Genomic DNA, 23270 nt, shown 5'->3' with positions numbered 1-23270 from the left:
GCGCACACGTGAATGCGTCTGACTGTTCTGATTGGCTAAAGTAGACGTTTCACGTCAGCACGATCTAGACGTGTACGCGCTCTTTCCGGAAATCTTCCTTCTGCGTTCACACAGCGCAGCATTCCGGCAAATTACCGGTAATGTTACAACTTCTCTTTCCGGAAAATAGCCGGAAAGAATTTACCGGTATTTTCAAAAAGAGCCCGTTCACACATGCCCACCTTTCCGGAAAATTGCCGGTAATTTTCTGGAATGGTCTGTATGTGTGAAAGGGGCTATTTACTCACCCTTGAATTTCCAAACCATTTTTTATTTATTGTTTAGTTATTGGTTCTGTTGAACACAAAATAAGATACTGTACTTTGAAGAATGTTGGAAACAAACATACATCCATAGCATTACTTTTTCCTACTATGTATGTCAATAGTTAAAGGTTTATAACAGTCTTCAAAATACCTTCATCAGAAGAAAGAAATGTAAACAGGTTTAGAACAAGTCAAGGGTGAGTAAATGATAGCAGATTATACATTTTTGGGTGAACTATCCCTTTAAGTAAACATAGGGATGGTGCTACAGTATGTGTTTTTGTGCATTGATACTTTCTAAGTGGATTTTACGTTTCTCAGAGGCCTAATATTTTGCTGAAATTTGTAACACATAATTCAGCACAAATGGTGAGGAGAGAGCCAGCACTCACAGTGCCTAATGGCTTTTAAGTGTTCACATTGTCATGGATCAGTCTGCCTCTGTTCTGACAGTTATGTTTCCCTGATGTCACAATCTATTCTGGACACCTCTTTATTCCACCATAAAGGTCTAGTGGAAAATTGTGCAGAACATTTATAAGAGCATCCTGGAGATCTAAATATAGATGTGAATCCTCTCTAGCCTCTCTGTTGAAAAATCACAAGAACACAAACACCTCCAAAGAAAACACCGGAAGGCTTTGACGTTTTGATGTGTTTGCTTTTTTACCTTGATTTATAAGAGCAGCCTGCCTCCCTGAGCAATGCAGATAAGATGTACAGACAGGAAACATTGCAGGGGTTGTGATAAGGTTGTAGTATGTCCGTGCAGCACATGTCTTCGGCGATGATTGCTACAAATCTTCTTTGCGAGAAGAAGCAGGGGGCTTAGACGTACTTCACATGGCTCTGGAAAGAAACAAGTAGTTAGCAAAATGGTCTCTAGAAAAATAAATGATGAGGTTTGTTGTTCTGAAATAGACACATCACATTATAATAGAGCCCACAGGAGCCAAAGAGTTTCAAGCGTGCTACGCTGTGCTTTTCTTTTCTTTGTCAGAATCATTTGAGGATCAGTAGCTTTACTGGGGTAAAAAGGCCTCCCATCTTGATCCCAAAAGAGAACATGAACTTTTTTTATTTGACTTGAAATGCTTTTCCTTGTACAAATGTGAAGGGATGGCACTCAAACAGCACAGCTTGGGCACAATGTCGCCTACATCGCACCGACCTCAAACTTGAGCGAAGTCGAGCATGCAGCTCAACTGCTGAGGTAATAAAGACTCAATTATGATTGTTTTCTTTCGGGGCCATCTGCCTTCTGATTCCCCCTCCTGCTGGAGCCATGGAAGATGCTGAGATGATCTTGTTTAGAGATGACACGAACAACTCGGAGAACAATAGCGGGAATTAATAGGTTGCATGAAAGCAGACTGCTTATTTGAATAAAAAAAGTTTCAGTGCTTCAGAAATTCAGTCCCATCCACTCAAGACAAGACAATATGTGAGAACGTCTCACCTGGTGCCTTACAGTCAGAGTAATAAAAGCGAAATATTGTACTCAGTGTGAGATGGTCTTCTCCAAAGTCATTTCAATCTTCCCGCAACATGGTGCTGCTGAATACAAGCAGCTTGACGCGATCCTTTGCATTCGTGCATGCAACCCTTGCAGTCGAAAATCTCACAGATAATTCTTCAGTGGAGACTAAGGAGCAAAAATTGCAATTGATTTCAGAATAAAATAAATAGATGACATTTTAAACACTCTGTTTATCTATATACTGCAAATGATGTCTGTAGACATTTAACATAAAATGTTTGACAGTTTAAATCACAGTTTTGATTTACCGTAATGTTTAGCATCTTGCAATGCCCTAGTGATCTTTCTCTGCTAGAACTGAAGCACGAGACTATAATTCGTGTATTTGCAGTGTTTAATTTGACTGGCCTTCTCAATCATTTCGGCTCTGGCAAGTGCTGTTTGAATGCACTGAGGCAGACTATAATATAAATTATGTTTGTCTTCCTCAAAATATAAAGAGCACAGATTATCAGAGAGAAGCACAACAAAGAAATAACAAATATTAGAGTATTATTCTTATTGACTTTTGATATTGTGTTCTGGTAAAGAACAATTTATGAACATTTGACTTCTTTATATTTTACATTACTGTGATGCGGCTGGAAGGGCATCTGCTGCTTAAAACATATGCTGGAATAGTTGGCAGTTCAGTCTCGCTGTAGTGACCCCTAAATAAGGGATTAAGCCGGAGGAAAATGAACAAATGATTTATTTTAAATATTATATTGTAATCTTTAGCAGTGTTGCCAGATTGGGCGGTTTTGAATTTGATTTTGCGGGTAAAAAATGACATAGGTGAGTAGTGAACATTTGGAAGGTTTTGCAAGGGCTTGCCCGTCAGCCCCAGTCTTCACTTATAAACCCAACCCAAGCTCATTTTGGAAACGTAGCCCCGCGGACGTTTCTGGAGACCGCGATTTACGTGGCCGGAGGTACGTAAAGGCTGCGTTTAGTTTTTTTCAAGTGAACGCTGCGGGGCGGTGTGGCGCCGCTTCGCCCCTTCTCTTTGCGCTAGCCGGCCGACGGCTCGCCTCCGAGTGGAGGGCTTTCCCGATGCAATCAGTTTGTCCGCTTAGCTCACAGCGTTGCGTGAGGAGGAGCCGGCCACGGTGGACGACGACCGGGATCGAGTCCGGGGAACAGCAGGTTCCGGAAATCAGGTAAGACGAAAAACGGAATCTGAAAAATAAGGGCAAGAACGCGGCGGGATCCGAAAACGCAGTCGAGGACGAGGGCTTTTGCTTTTTTTTTTTTTTTTCTGGACGGCTTTTGCGAACCGTCGCTCGGGTTTAGGGAAGGAGGAGGAGGAGGAGGAAGAGGAGGGCGGCCGAGTTGGCCGATCCGGCGGCTTTTCGCTCGAGAATGGCGCGGGCGCGAACGGCGCGCACTCCCGAGAGGCGCCCGAGACGCGAAAAAGCGCGCACAGCGGCCTCTCGCGGATCCGCGAAAACAAAAACCGCTCGAATACGTACCTCCCGGGACGTAAATCGCGGTCCGCAGAAACGTCCGCGGGGCTACGTTTCCACAATGAGCCCGGGTTGCATAAACCTGTTATGATCTCCGAGATGCCATACACCACGTTGTTCACATACAAACGCTTACACCAGTCGTGGTCTCCCACCCCGAATCCCACCCCGCTCCTCAGCTTCTCAACAGGTTATTACAGTCTCCAGATTTTTGAGCGGTGCTTTTTGTTTTTTTAGTGGGTTTAAGATCTGGCAACACTGATCTTTAGTCCAGGACACATCAAGTTGACATCATTGGTAATGATAACTGACTGTAAGGAACGAAGTGACAAGAAAAGAACATAGTGTATCCTCCGTTTCCATTTTTAACATCTATTCTTACCATCATCACAACCAATATTCTGTTGAAAGTTGGCTGTTTAACCTAACTCTTGTCAAAAGTGCCCGTAACACATATTTTGGTGGAAAATACAGGTAACAGATCACAGAAAGTCACAAACTGAGATGCCCAGGATCCTGTTCTGGGAACATCCAGCACAAATGATTCCCTCATCATATTTGTGATTTATGAGTTCAGTTCTTTTTAATTCTAATTCATGTTACGTTCAAATATTGCATCTTGTTTGTTACCACAATCTTAATCCATTTTAAATGCAGGCATTATCAATTCGATTCACAAGGTGCAACCAAAATTTGCATCCTTAATCTAAGGCTTAGGAGTATTTGAAATGCTCAGCCTTTCAGTTCCTAACATTCAAGGAAAACAGAGGTGATTTTTCAAAGAGTTAAGGGCATATGTCTATTTTATCTCTGGCAAATCTTTACAAAATCAGTAGCAAATGCTTTCATTTACAGTTTGACCTTTAAAACATGAGTTCAAATGCTTGAGTAATAATTTCAAAGCTTATTATACAATTCATAATTATTGATTTAATATGTTTTTCTAGAGTTTTCATTTGAGTATTTGTGAAAAGTATTTGAGTTCATTACCTTATTAATATCATCAGCATCTTCCCTGTGGATCTCTCACAGCATTTTAAAGAGAAAAACACTTCAGACAGGATAATCACCTATATTGCAACCAAAAGTCCTATTCATTCATTCATTTTCATTCATTTTCCTTCAGCTCAGTCCCTTTATTCATCAGGGGTCACCACAGCAGAGTGAACCGCCAACTAATCCAGCATATGTTTTACACAGCAAATGTCTTTTTAGCTGCAACCCAGTACTGGGAAACACAAAGTCCTATGTCGTTTTAAAAGATAATTAAATTGAAATTTTGTTCTACTGTACCATGTCACATTTGTAAGCATGCTAGTCATGCAAAAGCTAATAGGAATTTATTATATGTTTTGGTCACTTTATTTTGATGGTCTGTTTGTTTAATTTAAGTTACATTGCATCTACATGCCAACTAATTCTCATTAGATTATAATTAGACTGTTAGAATGAGGTTAGGGTTGGGGTTGAGTTAGAGTAAGTTGACATGTACTTGCAAAGTTTCTTATAGTAAGTTAAATGTCAGTTGAAGGAGCAGTATCATGCCGCCATGACAAACTGGGGTACTGAACACAAATAAGAAGTAAGGACTGGAGAAATTGTTATAATTTAATAACGCAAGCCAAATGGAAAGAAAAAAAAATCAGCATTTTCACAATATGTGTGTGTGTGTGTGTGTGTGTGTGGTACTTTACTGACAGCCGCGTGTGTGGATCTTGTCGGAAAATATGGCGAAAAGTCCTACATGACGATAATAGTTTGATTGCGGTGTTTACTTCAATAATGTTACTAATATCTCCATACTCCACGTCTTAATTCCATTTCTGTTTAGTTCAGTTATGACTTTAGTCGCATTAAGGAGATCAAAAATGTAGGCCTACAGTTCAAAATTTCTGTTTAACTGAATAAACAGTTAGTAAACACAAGTACATCTTATTGAACATCCTTTATTTCCATCTCTAATTATCATAGTAGAACAGTTTCTCAAGCAGTTTGTGATGCATTTTGGAAACAGGAGATAAGCCCCTGGTCTAATGCGCCACCTGAGTTGAGAAACCCGTTATCAAAGGCTTATTATTTGGGTAGCACACATATTCTGAATGCTTTCTGCAGAATTCAAATGAGCCATATTAATCTAGATTAATTCCGAAATTAATCTAGATTTTAAAAAGTAATCTACTGTATGACCACCTATAATTTTGACTATTCAAAATGTTTATAAAATGTCACTTTTTCCAACTTTTCAAGAAGGGTGAAGGTAGAAGTATCAAGAACCCATTATGCAAATCAAAAACATAAATAAATGTGGAAAAATAAAAACACTTATCTCAAAATACACAAATTGACCAATTTACCGATATTTTCGGTACAACAAATAAATTCAAACCAGTTCAGAACGAAGGGAATTGAGTATATTATAATGGAGTTAAACAATTTATTTGTTGTGCATTCTGAATATAAAACAAATGCTACTTTCCCTCTCAAGGTTGTAGTGTAAGTGTGCAGTTTTCATACAATGTCATTTCTTAATAACTGTACTGACCTGAAGTCCTCATTAAAGCAATATGGGCTGAAATTGAGGTAAATACATGCAACTTGGGTAAATAGAAATTGATTTTTTTTTTCTCTATCAGTGTCCCAGTGTGACACGAGAAGAATGACTTGCAAACGATCAGCACTCATTTAATCCAAACTGCCATGAGCCATGATGTCTTCCAACAAGGAAATGATATGCTGATGCATCTCTAAGGGTGCAGTAATTTTTCAGACCTTGCTTCCTCATGATTTGCCCTGTGTTTGCGGTATTACTTGACTCCCCCCCTTCTTCCTCAACGTGTCTCAGTGGAGACAATTAAAGTGTGACAGCTTTTCATTTAACAAGTGCTGTTTTAGCTTGTAGGGATGAACACATGGCATTCTAATTATCAGCAAACGGCCCACAGACTCCTCACTATTTTAGTGCGTCTCTGATGTGGCCTGATGTACCTGACAGCCCAGACACACTGGCCCTGAAATTACCAGGATCAATGCTACAGCAGCTGAAAACTCCAACTAGACCTTCAAACTTTCAAGGGGTATATACAGTGGGTACAGAAAGTATCCAGACTCCCACTCTGTTATATTGCAGCCATTTGCCAAAATCATTCATTTATTCCTTTGTCACTTATTTGTCAGGGGTCACCACAGAGGAATGAACTGCCAACTATTCCAGCATATGTTTTATGCAGCGGATGCCCTTCCAGCTGCAACCCAGTACTGGGAAACACCTATACACACTTATTCACATACACTAAGGCCAATTTTGTTTACCCAATTCACCTATACCGCATGTCTTTGGATTGTATAGGAAACCGGAGCAACAGGAGGAAAACCGTATGAAGAGAGAGAACATGTAAACTCCAAACAGAAATGCCTTTTAGCCCAGCCAGGACTTGAACCAGCGACCTTCCTCCTGTGAGGCGACAGTGCTAACCACTAAGCCACTGTGCTGCCTAAAATCATTTAATGCTCATTTCTGACATAAATTGTGAGCTGTAAGGTCTTATAAAGACAGGTGTGTGGCTTTGCTAGTTAAGTCCAATCAGTGAACCATCTTAAGAATGATTAGAAGAAATGGACAACACATGAGTTAAATTTGTTCACAGCAAAGGCTCTGAATACTTAGGACGATGTGATATTTCATTTTTTTTTTTTAAGAAATCTGCAAAAATGTCATTAATTCTGTGTTTTTTCTTTCAATATGGGGTGCTGTGTTTACATTGAGGAAAAAAATTAACTTAAGTGATTTTACAAAATGGTTGCAACATAACAAAGGGAGCCTGAATACTTTTTGTACCCACTGTGTGAGTGTGTGCTTTGAGTCATTGAATGAATAAATTAATTAATGAATTATATGAATGAATCAATCAATCAACCCAGGCTCATTCTAATTTTGTACCCCTATCTACATTTCTGGAGAGCGCCAAATCTGTCCCAGGAGCTACGTTTTTTTTTTGTATTTTTTGTTTTCGCAAATCTGCCAGAGGCCACTGTGTATACTTTTTCAGATCTCAATTTCTCTTACGAGTGCCATTCGCGCCTGCTGTTCTCACATAAGTTTGCGAGAGACCATTGTGTACGCTTTATCAGATCTCAATTTCTCTAGCGAGTGCCATTTGTGCCTGCTCTTCTCACGTATATCCACCAGAGGCCATTGTCAACTGACTGACTGACTGACTGACTGACTGACTGACTGACTGACTGACTGACCGACCGACCGACCGATTGATCCCCCCCGTCCTCCTCCTTCGCTAAACTCAATCGATTTAAAAAGCACAGATTGACCCAGCCACCCACTTCCCTAATCGCAACCAACAGTGTTTTAAAAAGCAATCCAGAAAAAAGAAAAGCCCTTGCGGCATTTTTATAACCTCGTTATCACAGTCAACTTCGCTTTGAGTCTCAAATACGCTGACATACATGGCAAGCCACTTGACAAACTGGTAACAGCGGGAAAGCCATCTATAAGAAGGTAAGCAGTCAGCTGGTAAGTGTGAAAGGGAACGACGTCATACCGCTCCGCAGCGTTCGTTTTAAAGATAAAATGCAGCCATAAGTACTTCTGGCGATCTCCAGAAATGTACATAGGGGTACGTTTTCAGAATGAGCCTATGTTGGAATGAGTTGCTGTTGTTGTAACTGAAATCATAACATTTATTATGTATAATTATTTTTATTGATTTGTAAAAGCTAAAAACGAAAAAAAAAAAAGATTTATTTATACAAAGTCAAGGCATATTTTTTTTCTTAACTGCTGTCTCAAAAAAAACAAAATAACCTACTTGCGGCAAAAATTCAGAGCAAATTACATGATGTTTGTATTTTTGTTCTAAGTTTTGTTGTGCATCATGGCAATTTATAAACTAAGATATTATTTTAGACATGATAAATCCACCATCAAAGATCACTATTTATAAAAATAAAAAAGATAAATCATGGCTATTCAAGAGTTGTTTCAAACAGGAAGTGCTAAAAACAGGCTCTGAATAAAGTAATAAAGGTAAGATAAAGGATTCTGCATGGTACAAGTGATAAAATGTTTGTGATTCAAATATGCAGAATAATTCACAAATGTATCCCCAAAAAATTTTTTTGGTAACACTTTAGTAAAGGAACTGATACTCTATTTCACGATAATTTTGTAAATCTTTAAAAACCTTGTTATATTTTGTACTAAATTTTATAAGTACTTACTGTATAAAGCATATATTAAGCCTTATTCAACATGGTTATATTCTGCCAAACTGCTGCAACAACAATATTCTAAGAATTAGCAGTTGGAGTTGATTGAGGCTTGTTAACAGTGAATGTATGTTCCAATACTAAAATGCTTAGGTGAAAGCTTTCAAAGGGATGAGGACACAGGAATGAAACCTTCAGAATGGAACAGAGCCTGCATTTTTGGTGAATGCCAATGAAAGCTGTTATTATGATAGTGATTGATGGTGCTCTTGAAATACTCTACAAGACGAGCTAGCAAGTTTAGTACAGTATGTCAGAAAAAAAACATACACATTATCATTATAATTTTCATTATTATTATTATTCAATTATTCATTTTCTTCTCGGCTTGTCCCTTTATTAATCTGGGGTCGCCACAGTGGAATGAACCAGCAACTTATCCAGCAAGTTTTTACGCAGCGGATGCCCTTCCAGCCGCAACCCATCCCTGGGAAACATCCACACACACATTCACAAACACACTACGGACAATTTACCCAATTCACCTGTACCACATGTCTTTGGACTGTGGGGGAAACCGGAGCACCCGGAGGAAACCCACGCGAAGGCAGGGAGAACATGCAAACTCCACACAGAAACTCCAACTGAGCCGAGGTTCGAACCAGCGACCCAGCAACCCTCTTGCTGTGAGGCGACAGCACTACCTACTGCACCACTGCCTCGCCCATTATTATTATTATTATTATTATTATTATTATTAAAACCAGCAATAATAATAACAATAATAATAATAATAATAATAATAATAATAATAATAATGGTAATAATTAATATTATTATCATTATTATTATTATAAGCATTATTTATTTTAAATTTCACTAGATTTCAAACTATTCATTATGGATATATACTAATACTATGGTAGGATTTTTTAAAGTATAGCTTTTATTAATCTGCCCAATTGCTTGCATTTAGCATTTTACTGCTATTAATGAATAATTTAGGCATTTTGCAGTTCTACAAAAAGTAAGCATGTTGGTTTCAATTCTAAATGAAAAGGTTAATTCACCCATTTACACTCCCTCAAGTGGTTCCAAAGGCTTTCTTCTGTTGAACACAGAATATAGATATTTTGACGAAAACTTAAAAGTAGAGAAATATGCTATGGAAGTCAATGGTTACAGGTTTCCAACTTTCTTTAAAATATCTTCTTTCGTGTTCAACAGAAGAAACTCAAACTGGTTTGAAACAAGTAAAGGGTGTGTAAAATGAAGACAGATTATTCAGTTTTGGGTGAACTATTCCCTTTAAGAAATCCCAGAGAGTCAGTGCTCATCAGAAATCAATTAATCACTTTATCTTTCAAGTAATTAAATTAGTTTGAGCTGTAAAAGGAGGTGAAAAGTCTAGCAGGATCAAATAAGCTCCAAATGCACAGTGATCTAAAATGTCAAGTCAAACAAAAGGTTTTAACTGTGTTCAACTGTGATAGATTTTCCTATCCTGCAATTGCACCATATTGAGGACAGCGGCGCCTTTAAATTGTATAACATTTGCTGCTGACATTTGCTGGTATATCGTGTGTCTTAAATCACTTGTCCTTAAATAGATAATGGATCATATCTGGGAGGTTATGAGTGACCATTCACTGAATTTTGGAATCCTTTAACAAATCCACCAAAGAAATAAAAGCATCTAAAACACTGCTATAAATGTTGAGCCTTCCACTAAACAGATTGTGAGCAGTTTAAGTATTGGGCTACATATGTTACCAAGTTAGCATGTGCCAGTGTAACTATACATATCTTTTCTTTAACATCAACACTAAAAGGTTCATATAATATTCAACACCATTTTATAACAGCATTGTTTTAGAGTAGAGTTGCTTTTTGTTTTTGTCTTTCACACCCAAATGAATAAATATTGAAAAACAGATCATTTATTCAGCTTCTAGAATTACCATATAGCTGGCAATTTCTGAGGTGTACCGCTGACAATTTCCATGCAGTTTCTGGTGGAATGCCTCACGTTGTTTTGCAGTTTTAAACCATCACATTTTATTTCACTTCACAAAATGAAGAAATTTGCTGTCGTACTTACCCACAAACCAAATGATGAAGTTATTTTGTACAAGCAAAACACTGTTATATAAGCAATTTGCTGAAAGTAAATGTTAGATAAGCAATTTATGGCTCAAAGATTTATGCACCATCACAGCAGACATTATGTGTCATTACATGTGCCATTTATGACCAATGCGGCAGCTCGGTGTAAATAAGTGCAGCGTGTGTTCTGCTGATGTCTAGACAAGGACAACATGCAAACAGAAAGAAGATCTTCTTTAGGACTGCATTGAGAGGTTTTAATACTGTTATATATCATAAAGCTCGGGACAAATTAAGTTAAATATGCAATATATTGTGCCTCAATATGCATTATTACAAGATTTAATATAATGTTTTGTTTTTTTTCACACTGCCTTAGGTGAATACAATGTAGACTGAGGCATAATTTCTCCTTAGTATTAGATTTCAAACACATTTAGCAAATCTAAGGTGTAATTGTGCAGGTAGGTTAGTGGAGGTCACGCGCTCAGAAAAGGCGCTTCAAAAGAAAAGCTGTGGCTTTATTCAGCCATCTTCAGTCTACAGAGCACATCTTGCTGTGTTCTAAGACATCCATTTTTACCCATTATGCAAGAGAACCCTAGTGATCATAGCTCCTGCCTGCCTTTATTCTCTCAGCTGCGCCCAAGGTTATCTCTGCTCATCTATTCTTATCATCTGCTGGTTGATTGATCTGTTACCCCTGCACCCAATCCACTTAATAGATGAGCAATTTTTAAAAGCCATCACAGAGACAGGTAGAAAAGGTGGTGAGAAGAAAAAAAAAGTTAGCACAGATTACCTCTTGTGTTTTCGGTCTACAAGGCTTTGGAGTGCTTTGCATTCAAGTCAATGACTAGCTGATGGCATTCTTAAAAATGGACTCTTTATCCAGACCTGAGTAACCATAATATTAATCAGTGTTCAATCTATGCCTTGGATTTTGGTGGAGCCCACTTTTCTTTGGGGGTTTGTGCACTTATGCGTGCCACACAATGGCTTACAAAGATGCATAGCAGTTTCAGGTGTATGCATAACTTGCTTTATGCAAGCAATTTATCGTTATACTATACAGGATTTATGCTATCACTTTATTTTGATGGTCCCTTTTGCACATTTTGTTGACAATAAATTATATTACAACTAATTCTAGACTGTCTGTTTAAAATCTGCTGACACTGCTCCACCAACATATTCTCCTGACTAAAAACTTTGCAAGTGCAGGTGCATGTCAACTTACACTATCCCTAACCTTGCAGTACATGGCAATTAGTTGTCATGTAGATGCAATGTAACTAAAATTCAACAAAATGTGTTAAAAGAACTATCAAAATTAAATGATACCTGATTTGGCCTTTTATGCTGTTAAACATAAATTATTCACATGGATTAAAAAAACAGCCATTCACAAGTAGTCTATAAAACAACACATCAGGCTTTGAGTTAACTTATACTAAACACAGGAATAATTTGCACTGTGTGTGTAAGTGTCTGTGGGTGAGATTACACTATAAACCCTGCTGCTGTCGTTACTAAAGATATTAGGGTAATGCAACTTGACATTGCTTAAAATATCAAGTTTTGACGTCAAAACTTAAACAGGTGTGCTTAACTTACTCATTTGGCAGAAAAAAAAATTTAATTTTTAAAGTTCTTTAAACTAAACATTTTAATTTCATTAAACCAGTGTTTCTCAAACCTTTTCCACCAAGTACCACCTCAGAAAAAATTGTCTCTCCAAGTACCACCATAATGACTGGTATTGAAATACATAGTAGGCCTAATGTAGCGGCTACAGCTCTGCACAGTTTCACAAACGTGGCAGATTAATTCTTAGTATAATGATTATTTATTATTGTAAGCCACTTTTATTATAATAAATAGTTTGAAGAATAACACACTTACAGGTAAAAAAAAAAGATTAATAAAACGTCATTGTTTAAATTAAACTGTGATTTTAAAAGTTAATTTAAAGAGACACTGTTCTTAAAAAGTTAAATGTAAAGTATTATCACAAAGTAGCATATTCATCAAAAACTGCAAATGTTTCTTGGACCTCAAAAATATAGGTTGTACCGTGTGTCATAATATTCATATACAACTCTGTTTGATAAATTTAGAAATATATGTTGCATGTATATATGACTTATTTGTATATCTTTGAAATCTAAACGTTAACTTGTGTTGGATTTACATATTTAAATTAGAACTTAGATCTGCTCACTGGTCAATAGAGTAGGCTATGTGTGTCAGAAAAGCAAATAATTAAACTTTACCTGTCAACATTGGGATAAAAAAAATGCGAGATACCTCCAACAACCGTTACAAGTATGGGAAGGAAAATAACCTCAAATAATAAAATACACAACAAACATTAAAAAATTTAAAAATAAAACAAAAAGTTTAGCCAATTAATATCAATTTCCTGATCACATTGTTGTTATCGGATGCGTCAAAGGGTTAAAAGTGTTTATTTTTTTACTTGAATTATTCAGAGATTCCTCCGTGTACCACTAGAAGGAAGCTTGCGTACCACTTGTGGCACATGAAGCACAGTTTAAGAACCACTGCGTTAAACAATTCACCATGCCTCTGTTTAAAATGATTGGTTGCACTTGAAATTCTGCCTTGACAACAGTGCTGACTGGTTGATATATGTTATATGACACAAGGTGGTCATTTTGTTTATGCTGAATTTTGCTGAAGCACAGCAGGACAGAGGCACTACAGTACCTGAACCCATCTGACGAAAGAGAAAAGTTAAATTAGTAAGTAGTAAGTAGATAAGCGACACTGCAGTGCAGTGGGTAGCGCTGTCGCCTCACAGAGAGAAGGTTACTGGTTGGAGGTTGGCGTGGGTTTCCTCCGCGTGTCTAGTTTTCCCACAGTCCAAAGACCTGCTCCAGGTGAATCGCGTAAGCTAAATTGTCTGTAATGTATGTATGTATATCCTGGTCCTCCAGCGGTGTTTTACCCACCTCGTAAAAATTAAATGTTACGAAAAAACCAACATGATGCAGCTAAACATCAACTTTGATATAAATGGCCCTTGGAGTAAGTAAGTAAACAATTTAAAAGTAAATAAATAGTCTATTAGCCTTTTTAAGTTATCTGTACTTAATCATTGTCATCTGTAATCAAGCATTTAGGTTAATTAAATGAAAAGACCACATTTGGTCAACTCAGCTAATTGAAATGTCGATTTCCCATCACTCAAAGGAACTGAAGGAATCACTTTCCTCAAATCATTTGAGTAGTCTCAACTTATTAGGGTGAACAGTCATATAAGAGAGACTTTTGCACACCTTAATATATTTGAGAAAAAAAAAAATAGCACCAAAGCTCTCAGAACATAATAACCATATTAATGTATACATTTTGTAATCTGCTACAATCTGAAGTTTTATTCCATAGATGTCCATATGCCAGACACATTTTTGCACAGGCCTATCTATAGGGTTAATGGTGCCAACTGATGATCAACAGTAAAAATGACAAATTGTACCTCTTTCCAACAGGACAAAACTCCATCAAGAAAGAATGCATATTTATTTTGTAAATGTGTTTATTTTTTATATTTATTTCATAGATTAGCAATCCAAAATAAACTACTGATGGAAGTCAATGGGTCAAAAACAGCCACAAACACAATGAAAGAGAAATCAGTTTGAACACTATTATGTTGATAGTTCCTTTTGCACATTTTGTTGACTATAAATTATATTGCAACTACATTCTAACTAAGTCTCAGTAGAAGGGTTAAACCTGGTTCCTACTTAAATAAGAGCAGGTGATCATTATGAGGCTATACACTGCACTTGGTCTCTCTCACCCTCCTGACAAGAAATAACATGAATAGCTCTTTCTGAGCTCAGAGCCCTCTCCTTGGACAGCATGCCAAATATGCATATTCTATTAATTCAAGATATCTGTAAGTGTGAACTCAAGAATCACGTTTTCAGGGGAGCCCATGTCTTATTAAGTGGCTCCGAGCTCCCCCTAGTTCCCCCACAGTTTACATCCTGTTATTATGAATCATCTTTAGCCTCCTCAGACTTCTGATCTAGTGTTCTAAAATGTGCATAGTTTTGAATTTGCCTGATTGCTATGTTAATTTAAAACCTTTGACAACAAGTCTTTGAAATTTGACTTTAAAAGTCTTCTTTTTCTTGACTGGTTTTGAAAGACATTTCTCTCATGAGGCAGAAATGTTTCAAGTTGAGTATCATTTTGATGCATCAGTTAATTTGAGTGTAGAAAACGGAAATCCCAGATCCAATTAGCACTTCCAAGGAAAGCTTCATTGACAAACACTGATGTTTGTTCCCAAATATTAGGGGACAAATGATTACAACATCATAAGCATGCTTGCCTCCTAAGCACAAGTCTTCTGCCATTCCACTGGATGGGAGTAAAGTTCTTAAATGCAGTGGAGAGCTGAGAATGAATTTCTGTCAGTGACAGTTCTATCTGTCAGACTTTGTGATGCAGAGATGTTTCAGCGATGAAATACCCTGTGGATGTGAACAAATCAGCGTATTACTGCACGATTAATGTAGCTGAAAATCTATCCAGCTGTTGATTGTTAGGGGAAGATCCTGCCAGTTTTGAGATGTAATATCAGGTAAATTAAACACATTGCTGCTTTTAGGGAAATGTCTTTTGGGACACAGCCGACTATTTTAACAGTTCACTTTTTATTACGAATTGATATTATTTATTTATTCTGGAAAGTCGTATAAGGATGATACATTTTAGCTGGTTACAGCTAAATTAGTAGCGCTGTCGTCTCACAGCAAGAAGGTTGTTGGTTCGAGCCCGCTATAGGTGAATTGGGTAAGGTAAATTGTCTGTAGTGTTGAGTGTAAGTCCTGGTCCTCCAGGTTGGGGGTTGAGTGTTGGGCTAACAACCCACCTTGTAAAAATTAGATGCGAAACACCAACATGCTGTGGCTAAATATCAACTTCGATATAAAAACCTGGCAGTAAATTAGATATATCATTTAAAGGTATTTTACGCTGTAAAATGTGTAACTCCCTTTATATTTTTAAAGTTAAATTTAAAATGTATTTTTAGACTTTTATTAAACTGACTTAAAACATTGTTTAGACTCAAATCCCTTTAAAAAAACAAGCTGAATATAATGAACTTTTTAATATAATTTAACGTAACAAAAAATCTGTAATGTGAATGGGACGTTGGATAAAGGGAGTGCGGATTCAAATGCAGGGTTTATTAGCAGTATGGTCAGGCAAGCAACAGTCACAATCAGGAGCAAACAGATGTATACGGAAATCCAGAGTCTTGGTCAATATGCAGAAGAATGGTCAGTAAAGGCAGGTAGCAAGCAATATAAACAAAACAACAAAGCAAAGGTCTAACACCGCAAGGCAAGGCAAAAGCATCGTACTGTTCACTATTCAGTTTAACAACACTCAGCAACTTCTGTGTGCTGTATAAATAGTCCAATAATCAGTCCATGAGCAGCATCAGCTGTGTGAGTCTAATCAATGGAGACTTGGAGCAGGTGTGTTTGTGTTGCATGACTGGAACTTGTAGTCCATATACCAGCAGATTTGTAGTTCTATGTGATCTGTGAGTTTACCAGTGATCTGTAAGGATTAGATCACTGGCGATTGTGACAAAACTATTATTAATAATATAATTTGTTTACAGTGTATGTATGACTACTGAAAAAAATATTCATTGGATTTACTAATTTGTTTGAAGGTTTAAGTAACAACTTAAATTTAGCAATGTTCAACTTAATTTGTCTGTTTAAATTCAGCCCAAATAATGTTTCCAATCACATACTTTAAAAAAGAGCAAATGCAATAATTTTTTCAGTGTAGCCTACTTAAAAATCACAGACTTGTGCAAACTTCTATTATACAAGAATTAAATGCTCACAAATGTCTGTCATAATAAATAAATAAATAAATAAATCAAATTATTCTCACATAGTGATATCTATATTTATAAATATCCATATCTAAATATGGAGCGTTTAGATGCAAAAACCTCTAAATGCCGTCTGAATTTTCCATCAAAAATGAGCTTTTTTATCAGGCACATGTGTGTAGGTTCAGTAATATCAATTCTATGGCAAAGAATAAGTCCTTTTCCTGGTCTTTAAAGTAAAATATCTCAACATAAACAAAGGAGGTTGAGAAAAAATATTCATTTTTGATGGAAATTTCAGACAGCACTTTTTTGCATCTGACCTCTTCACACAACATCTCTGTCAATTCACTTTACAGCCCGCAGTGTCACTACTACCAAGGGTTTCTGTATTCTACATGTAGTCACTTTAAAATTTGTTTGAACTTAATGCATATTTTCGTAACGTTCACTGAATCATGCAAAACCTTTGAAATGTTGAAGAAATTCTCATTAGTTATCGATGAGGGTTTTAAGAATGAAACATCCATGTGTCATATTTTAATTACTGCCATTCTCACTTTTCTTGATTTTGAGCTCTACTTTCATGGTTCTGATTAATTTAGCTGAAAAGACTGTGAGAAGTCCTGCTGACGAAATATACATCTGATGACTTTAGTTGCCATGACATGCCTTAAATTGAAAAGAACATCATTTATTAGACATGCTGGCGTAAGGGGAGTAGGATGATGTAAGATGACTCTTCTATGTGAATATTCTTTAAAATTCATTGAACCTGCTGTCAAAATGTATAATAGGAGAGCGGTGAAACATCAGAGGTCCTTCCATAAAATGTGACAGCAGGGCATTCAAAAATCTTTTATCACCCGACTTGCCCGTTTTCCCAGCGTGCATATTTTGAGTCAATTCAACACCATCAATGAACCCTGCTTCGGCCTTAATGAAAACTTTTTCAAAGGCAGCTTAATTTAGCCAGTTTGTTAAAGATTAAAGAGCGAGCAGGCACTCTGTTTGACTTACGTGATATATACATGCAATATCTTTCATAATGAGGTTAAACAACGGGCACTAGAACTGAAAATAAATAAATAAATAAAATGTGGATGATAAAATAACCAATAATCCATAGTGTAAAATAATAATAATAATCCTGCAATGTCTGCCTCTCATAATCCCAAAGCCATCACCCTGCAGCCGAAGACTGGTTCCTCACTGAAGCTAAGCAGGGCTATGCCTGGTCAGTACCTGGATGCAAGACCACATGAGAAAACTAGGTTGCTGTTTAAAGTGGTGTTAGTGAGGCCAGCAGGGATCCCCCAAAACCCCACCGACACCACCCGACCATCCATTCCACCCCAATATAAAGTATATTGTATAAAAAATATATACTTATTGGCTATTGTTAATTGTTGCAAAACAAGACCATGTAAATATGGTAAGACATACAATTCTCTGGCCTGGTTATACTAGGACAGAATAGAACTTTTTGGCCTTAATTCTAAGCTATAAACTGTATGTGGAGAAAACCAGGCTCTGCTCATCACCTCTCCAATACAGTCCCAACAGTGAAGCATGGGGGTGGCAGCATCATGCTGTGGGTGTGTTTTTCAGCTGCAGGCACAGAACGACTGGTTGCAATCGATGGAAAGTTGAATGCAGCCAAGTACAGGGATATCTTGAAAACCTTCTCCGGAGTGCCTAGGACCTCAGACTGGGCTGAAGGGTTACCTTCCAACAAGACAATGACACTAAGCACACAGCTAAAATAACAAAGGAGTGGCTTAACAACAACACTGTGACTGTTCTTGAATGGCCCAGGCAGAGCCCTGACTTAAACCCAATTGAGCATCACTGGAGAAACCTAAATATGGCCATCCACTAACGTTTACCATTCAACCTGACAGAAGTAGAGAGGATCTGCAAGGAGGAATGGCAGAGGAACCCTAAATCCAGATGTGAAAAATGTGTTGCATCTTTCCCAAAAAGGTGCTTCTACTAAATACTGAGCAAAGCTGAATACTGATATTTCAGTTTTTCTTTTTTAATAAATCAGCAAAAAATAAATAAAAACTGTGAATCTGGGATGCTGTGTGTACAACAATGAGGTTTTAGCATATGGCTGCAATAAACCAAAAAGTGAAAGAATTAAGGGGGTCTGAATACTTTACGCACATGTTTTACTGCATATGTGGACGGACGGACGGACAGACAGACAGACAGACAGACAAACAGATGGATGGATGGATGGATGGATGGATGGATGGATGGATGGATAGATGGATAGATGGATAGATAGATAGATAGATAGATAGATAGATAGATAGATAGATAGATAGATAGATAGATAGATAGATAGATAGATAGATAGATGGATAGTCATTTTAATACTACTACACAGTCTTTATTCTCATTTATGTATCTAAAATATAAGCTAAAATAAATGTAGTCACAGTCAGCAAACCATTTTTTCTGGTTTTATGCAAAGGTAGCCTCGATAATCCAGGTTGGAGGGCAGCGAGAAAATATAGCATTTTGACTACAGCACTGACAGGCCAAGCCCAGTGGTGACACAGTTTGGACCTGATAGTGTTGTCATGATTTGTTGGTTGTCTCCACTCGTTCATTGTGTGGGAAAAGGGCAGCGGTGATGCAGGAACTGGAGGCAGGCAAGTCTTCACACCTCTCCCCAACTATCCAGCCATGGGTAATTTCACCTTTGAGCTGGTGGCGCAGTCACACAAGCGGACAGAACACAATCTTCTCCTTCCTGGATCCCAGGAGGCCTTGCTCTTGTCCACACCATGAGTGTTATGCTCTCAAAAAAAAACACAGCAACAGAAAACTACCACTTTTTTTTCTCATTCTCTGTCAGTGAAATACCAGACGCTTCCCAGCAAGCTCTGCCCTGCTTGTCATATATGGTTTTGGAGAACGAACAGGGCTTAGAGCTCCAAGGCAGCTTCAGGCAAATGTCACTTTAACTTACGTGCACCGCGGAAATCCGGGAACCAGACGAACGGTCACTGATCTATGAGAAATCAGGTCAAGCGCTGAGTGTCCTCCCCTCTACTCACAACTGTCAGGAGTGGAGAGAAAGCCAAATGATCGAGGGGCCGGCTGCAAATATTTCCATAATGGGTGCCTATGCACACCCATGCAAAGACCTTCTCCAGTGCTGGAATGGTGACACTGACATAATACATCGTCCACAGAACACCATGGGGCACAGAATAATGTCGACCCGGGTCAACAAATGGGGTAGCACATCAGCTTTAAAAATACATTATCATTATTAATATTTTATTATTCATTATGGCAGAAGAAATGAGACATATTTTGTCTTTTACTTCTTTAAGTAAATATAATACACTTTAAGTTAAGTATATTCTTTAATGAGTAGCTTTTTACAAGCCAAATAAACACATAAAGCCAGGCGAGGACAATTGTGCACTGTAGCATTAGCTGTTCATTGCCATGGATGAACATACAGTAACCGCTTTCATTGTTTTCACACTATTTCTTGCAGAATCTCTCAAGCAGCTGGTACCTGAGTCCTTGAGCTACACCTAGTGGCAAAGCTTTTGTCTCCGATCGGCAGCAGAATGAGATCCCCAGACGCTCTCTGAGAAGAAAGGCAGCAGAAGCGCAGTAAACAAAGAGGCAGAAAGATACTACATTACAGGCTGTCCGTGTGTGGAAATGGGGGAACAAGGACATGTGGAGGGAGGAACTGCACCTCAGAGCGTCCACGGAGGCAGTAAAACTGACCAATCACCTGAGGTGTAGCGCTTCAGGTTGTGCAGTGTAAGCTCACTTGAACTGCGAGGCTTCTGCAGGGATGCACTAAATAATTCAGCTTTCTGAGTGTGTCATTTCAGAGATACAATGTGTATTTGCAGTGATTCGCTCATTCCTTATTCAGAGTCACAGGGTTGTTTTAACCAGCGAGGAAGCATAATTCAGCGCTTTTATCTTTGAGACATGTTTTAGGAACAGTGGGAATGTATTTCGTATAAACGTGGGTGTGTAAGAGAAAGGAGGAGTACTGTATGTGTAAGCTTTTTCTGCGATACAGCAAAAAACACTTTTTTGGGGGGGGGTTTAGTCGGTTCTTATCATGAATATAAGAAATTGTGTACAACACTACAAAGTCTTCAAAGTATAGATTTAATATACTTTATATATATATATATATATATATATATATATATATATATATATATATATATATATATATATATATATATATAATATATAATATATATATATATTAATTTAGTTTACTTTACTTTTTAATTTACTTGTTATTACTAATAAGTATGAATATAGACCTGTGGTGTAAAGTAACATTTTACAATTACTCAAACTACTGTAATTGAGTAGTTTTTCTCAGGAATTGTAATTTACCAAGTAGTTTTAAAAACATACTTTTACTTTCCCTTGATTTTTAATGCAGTATTGGTATTTTTACTTGACTATTTTACTTCAACCTTCAGTCACTACTGTTTGGAAGTCACTGTCACTGAAGAGAAGATGACCTATGTTTACTGTATGATGAACGAAATGGCTTTAAACAACCAGCAGGCACAAGGTGTCAACATGATGTCAGATTGACGTTACATTCCAACATCGTGGAGACGCTGCATTTTGTTTGGAAACAAAAATCAGGTTGACGTCAGAACCCAACATCAGGTTGACATCAGCGTCTAACTTCCAACCTATAATCAACCAAATTTCAACATTTAATGATGTTACAGCTTGCTGTTGTGTGGATGTTACCACTATGACATCTATCAGATGTTGGATTTTGGTTGGCAAAATAATAAATTACAAAAAAATGTCAGTATTTGACGTCAATATGATGTTGGTTTAAGATGTTGGCTCGACGTTGAATTTTAATCACTTTTTCCCACAACCTAAAATCAACCAAATATCAACGTCCTTAGACATATTTATTTGACGTCAAAATAACATTGTTCTTAGACACTGGCTAGACATTGAATTTTCGTCACCTGACATCAACACCTAAATTTAACCTAATATTAACATCTTATGACGTTGTGTGCCTGCTGGGCAATAACTAAATGCACAGCAGAATGTTACATTTACACACATCCATAAATTAAAAGTAAATGCATCAGAGTACTTTTAAAAGGGCTACTTTTTACTCATACTTAGAGTAATATTTACAACAGATAATTATACTCTATTTGCACTACATTTTTGGGCAACTAATAGTATTTTTACCAAGGTATGATTTTTCAGTACTCTTTCCACAATATGTCTATTAGGTGGAGGTCGCTTTAAGATCTGCCCAAAACACATTGACACATTTAAACTACAATATTTTATTAGCCTGATGGAAATTTTTCAAAGTGAATTACAATTATTATTTACATTGTTATTATCCAGTGTAAACAAAAAAAAAAGATGAAGGTGCTATCATTGCTAACATATTACAAATTCAGTTGTATGGATTGGGTTCATTTCATTTCCATCGGTATGTGGTGAAAAATTCATATGCAAGGTAAAAAACTAACATAAACATAACTAGATGTTATTAAAAGAACACTCGTTGAGGCAGGACTGTTGACATTTTCTGTGTACTGTATGTGAAAAAAATGTACAAGTCTCTGTTCTGTTGTCTAAGCTCCATTAAGTTGTCTTTTTCTGCCGTTACCGGGATCATATTGAAACATTTTAATGTGAAGCATGGACATCTCACTCTCCATTTTTTCTTTTACTATGCATTCATGTTTTATCAAACTAACATGTTAATAACTTCCATCAGTGATGAAAATTGCGAAATTATAAAGTAAAAGAACAGTTGTCCAACATTTGTGATTCATCTGCATTTTATATTTATTAACACTTAATAAATGTATTATAGTACCTTAAAAACATTTGAAACATTGGAACATTGTTTTTACTTTGTGATTTGTTGATTGTTAGTCTGATTTAGATTTAATATACTTTATGAAAATTGTAGTTAGTAACTTAGTTAGGAAAGTCTAGTGATTCACAAAGTGAGGGCGGGACCCCTCAGGTGGTCATGGGGTCGCTTGGTGTTTTCCAAAAATCTACTAAAACTATTAGAATGAGCATATTTTGTCCATATGCTACAGAAGATAAAAATATTATTTAATACTTATAAAACAACACACATTTTTTTCCCATTGGATTGCTACCCCTGGGGTCTCTATGTTAGATTAAAGACACAGCAATAGAGTCAGAGTCAGGGTAAACTTTCGAAAACCTTTACGGCACTCGCATACAACAAAATTAAATACAGGCCACGACTGAACATGGAGGATGATTTCTAAGTGGCATTCTTTTACTTTATAAATTAAACAAATAATAGACTTCGGTCTTAAGGTGTGTGTGATCTACTATGCATTTGCAAGGTTTGTATATTTAAAACTACCTCAAAGGATATGCCACAGGCTGAAAAGTTTGGGAACCCCTTGTCTAGATTACCCATTTAGTTACTGTAATGTATTCTGATTACTCTTGAATCACTTTTAAATTACTTTTGAGCTAATTTGCATATTTTGTTTCAATTTGCCACCAGATTTAGATTTATAATACATTTAGATCCAATTAACACTGACATTTCAGTGTTACATTTTAAACGGATATTAGTGGTAGTGCTGTTCTTATAGACTTAATGCACCATCAAGATCTAGCAAACCACACTTTCTAGGTGTTTTCAACCTCTCACTGTTCAGCTGAAGAGTCACAACATCATC

At 37.1% G+C, this 23270-nt stretch overlaps 1 protein-coding gene across 5 annotated transcripts in view; it reads right to left on the bottom strand.

Moving 5' to 3' along the window:
- LOC147836081 (uncharacterized) overlaps positions 1 to 23270 on the bottom strand; it is a 287493-nt gene that overhangs the window by 8800 nt on the left and 255423 nt on the right. For 2 of the 5 annotated variants that reach the window (XR_015496070.1, XM_087261674.1), the window contains one exon: positions 976 to 1154. Coding sequence is in view for 3 of the 5 variants with exons in the window: in XM_087261674.1 (XP_087117800.1) it covers positions 982 to 1154 (173 nt within the window). In the remaining 2 variants the exon portion in view is untranslated. Of the gene's footprint in view, positions 1 to 952; positions 1155 to 14166; positions 15134 to 23270 lie in introns of those variants that run through there. The other 3 variants (XR_015496071.1, XM_087261676.1, XM_087261675.1) reach the window with 2 other exon arrangements.

Source organism: Danio rerio, chromosome 7 (genome assembly GCF_052040795.2).
Source record: "Danio rerio strain M-AB ecotype USA chromosome 7, GRCz13ab, whole genome shotgun sequence".
In the NCBI taxonomy this organism is placed as follows: domain Eukaryota; kingdom Metazoa; phylum Chordata; class Actinopteri; order Cypriniformes; family Danionidae; genus Danio; species Danio rerio.
The sequence above is the reverse complement of the archived record's forward strand: the minus strand, read 5'-3'. Positions and strand labels throughout refer to the sequence as shown.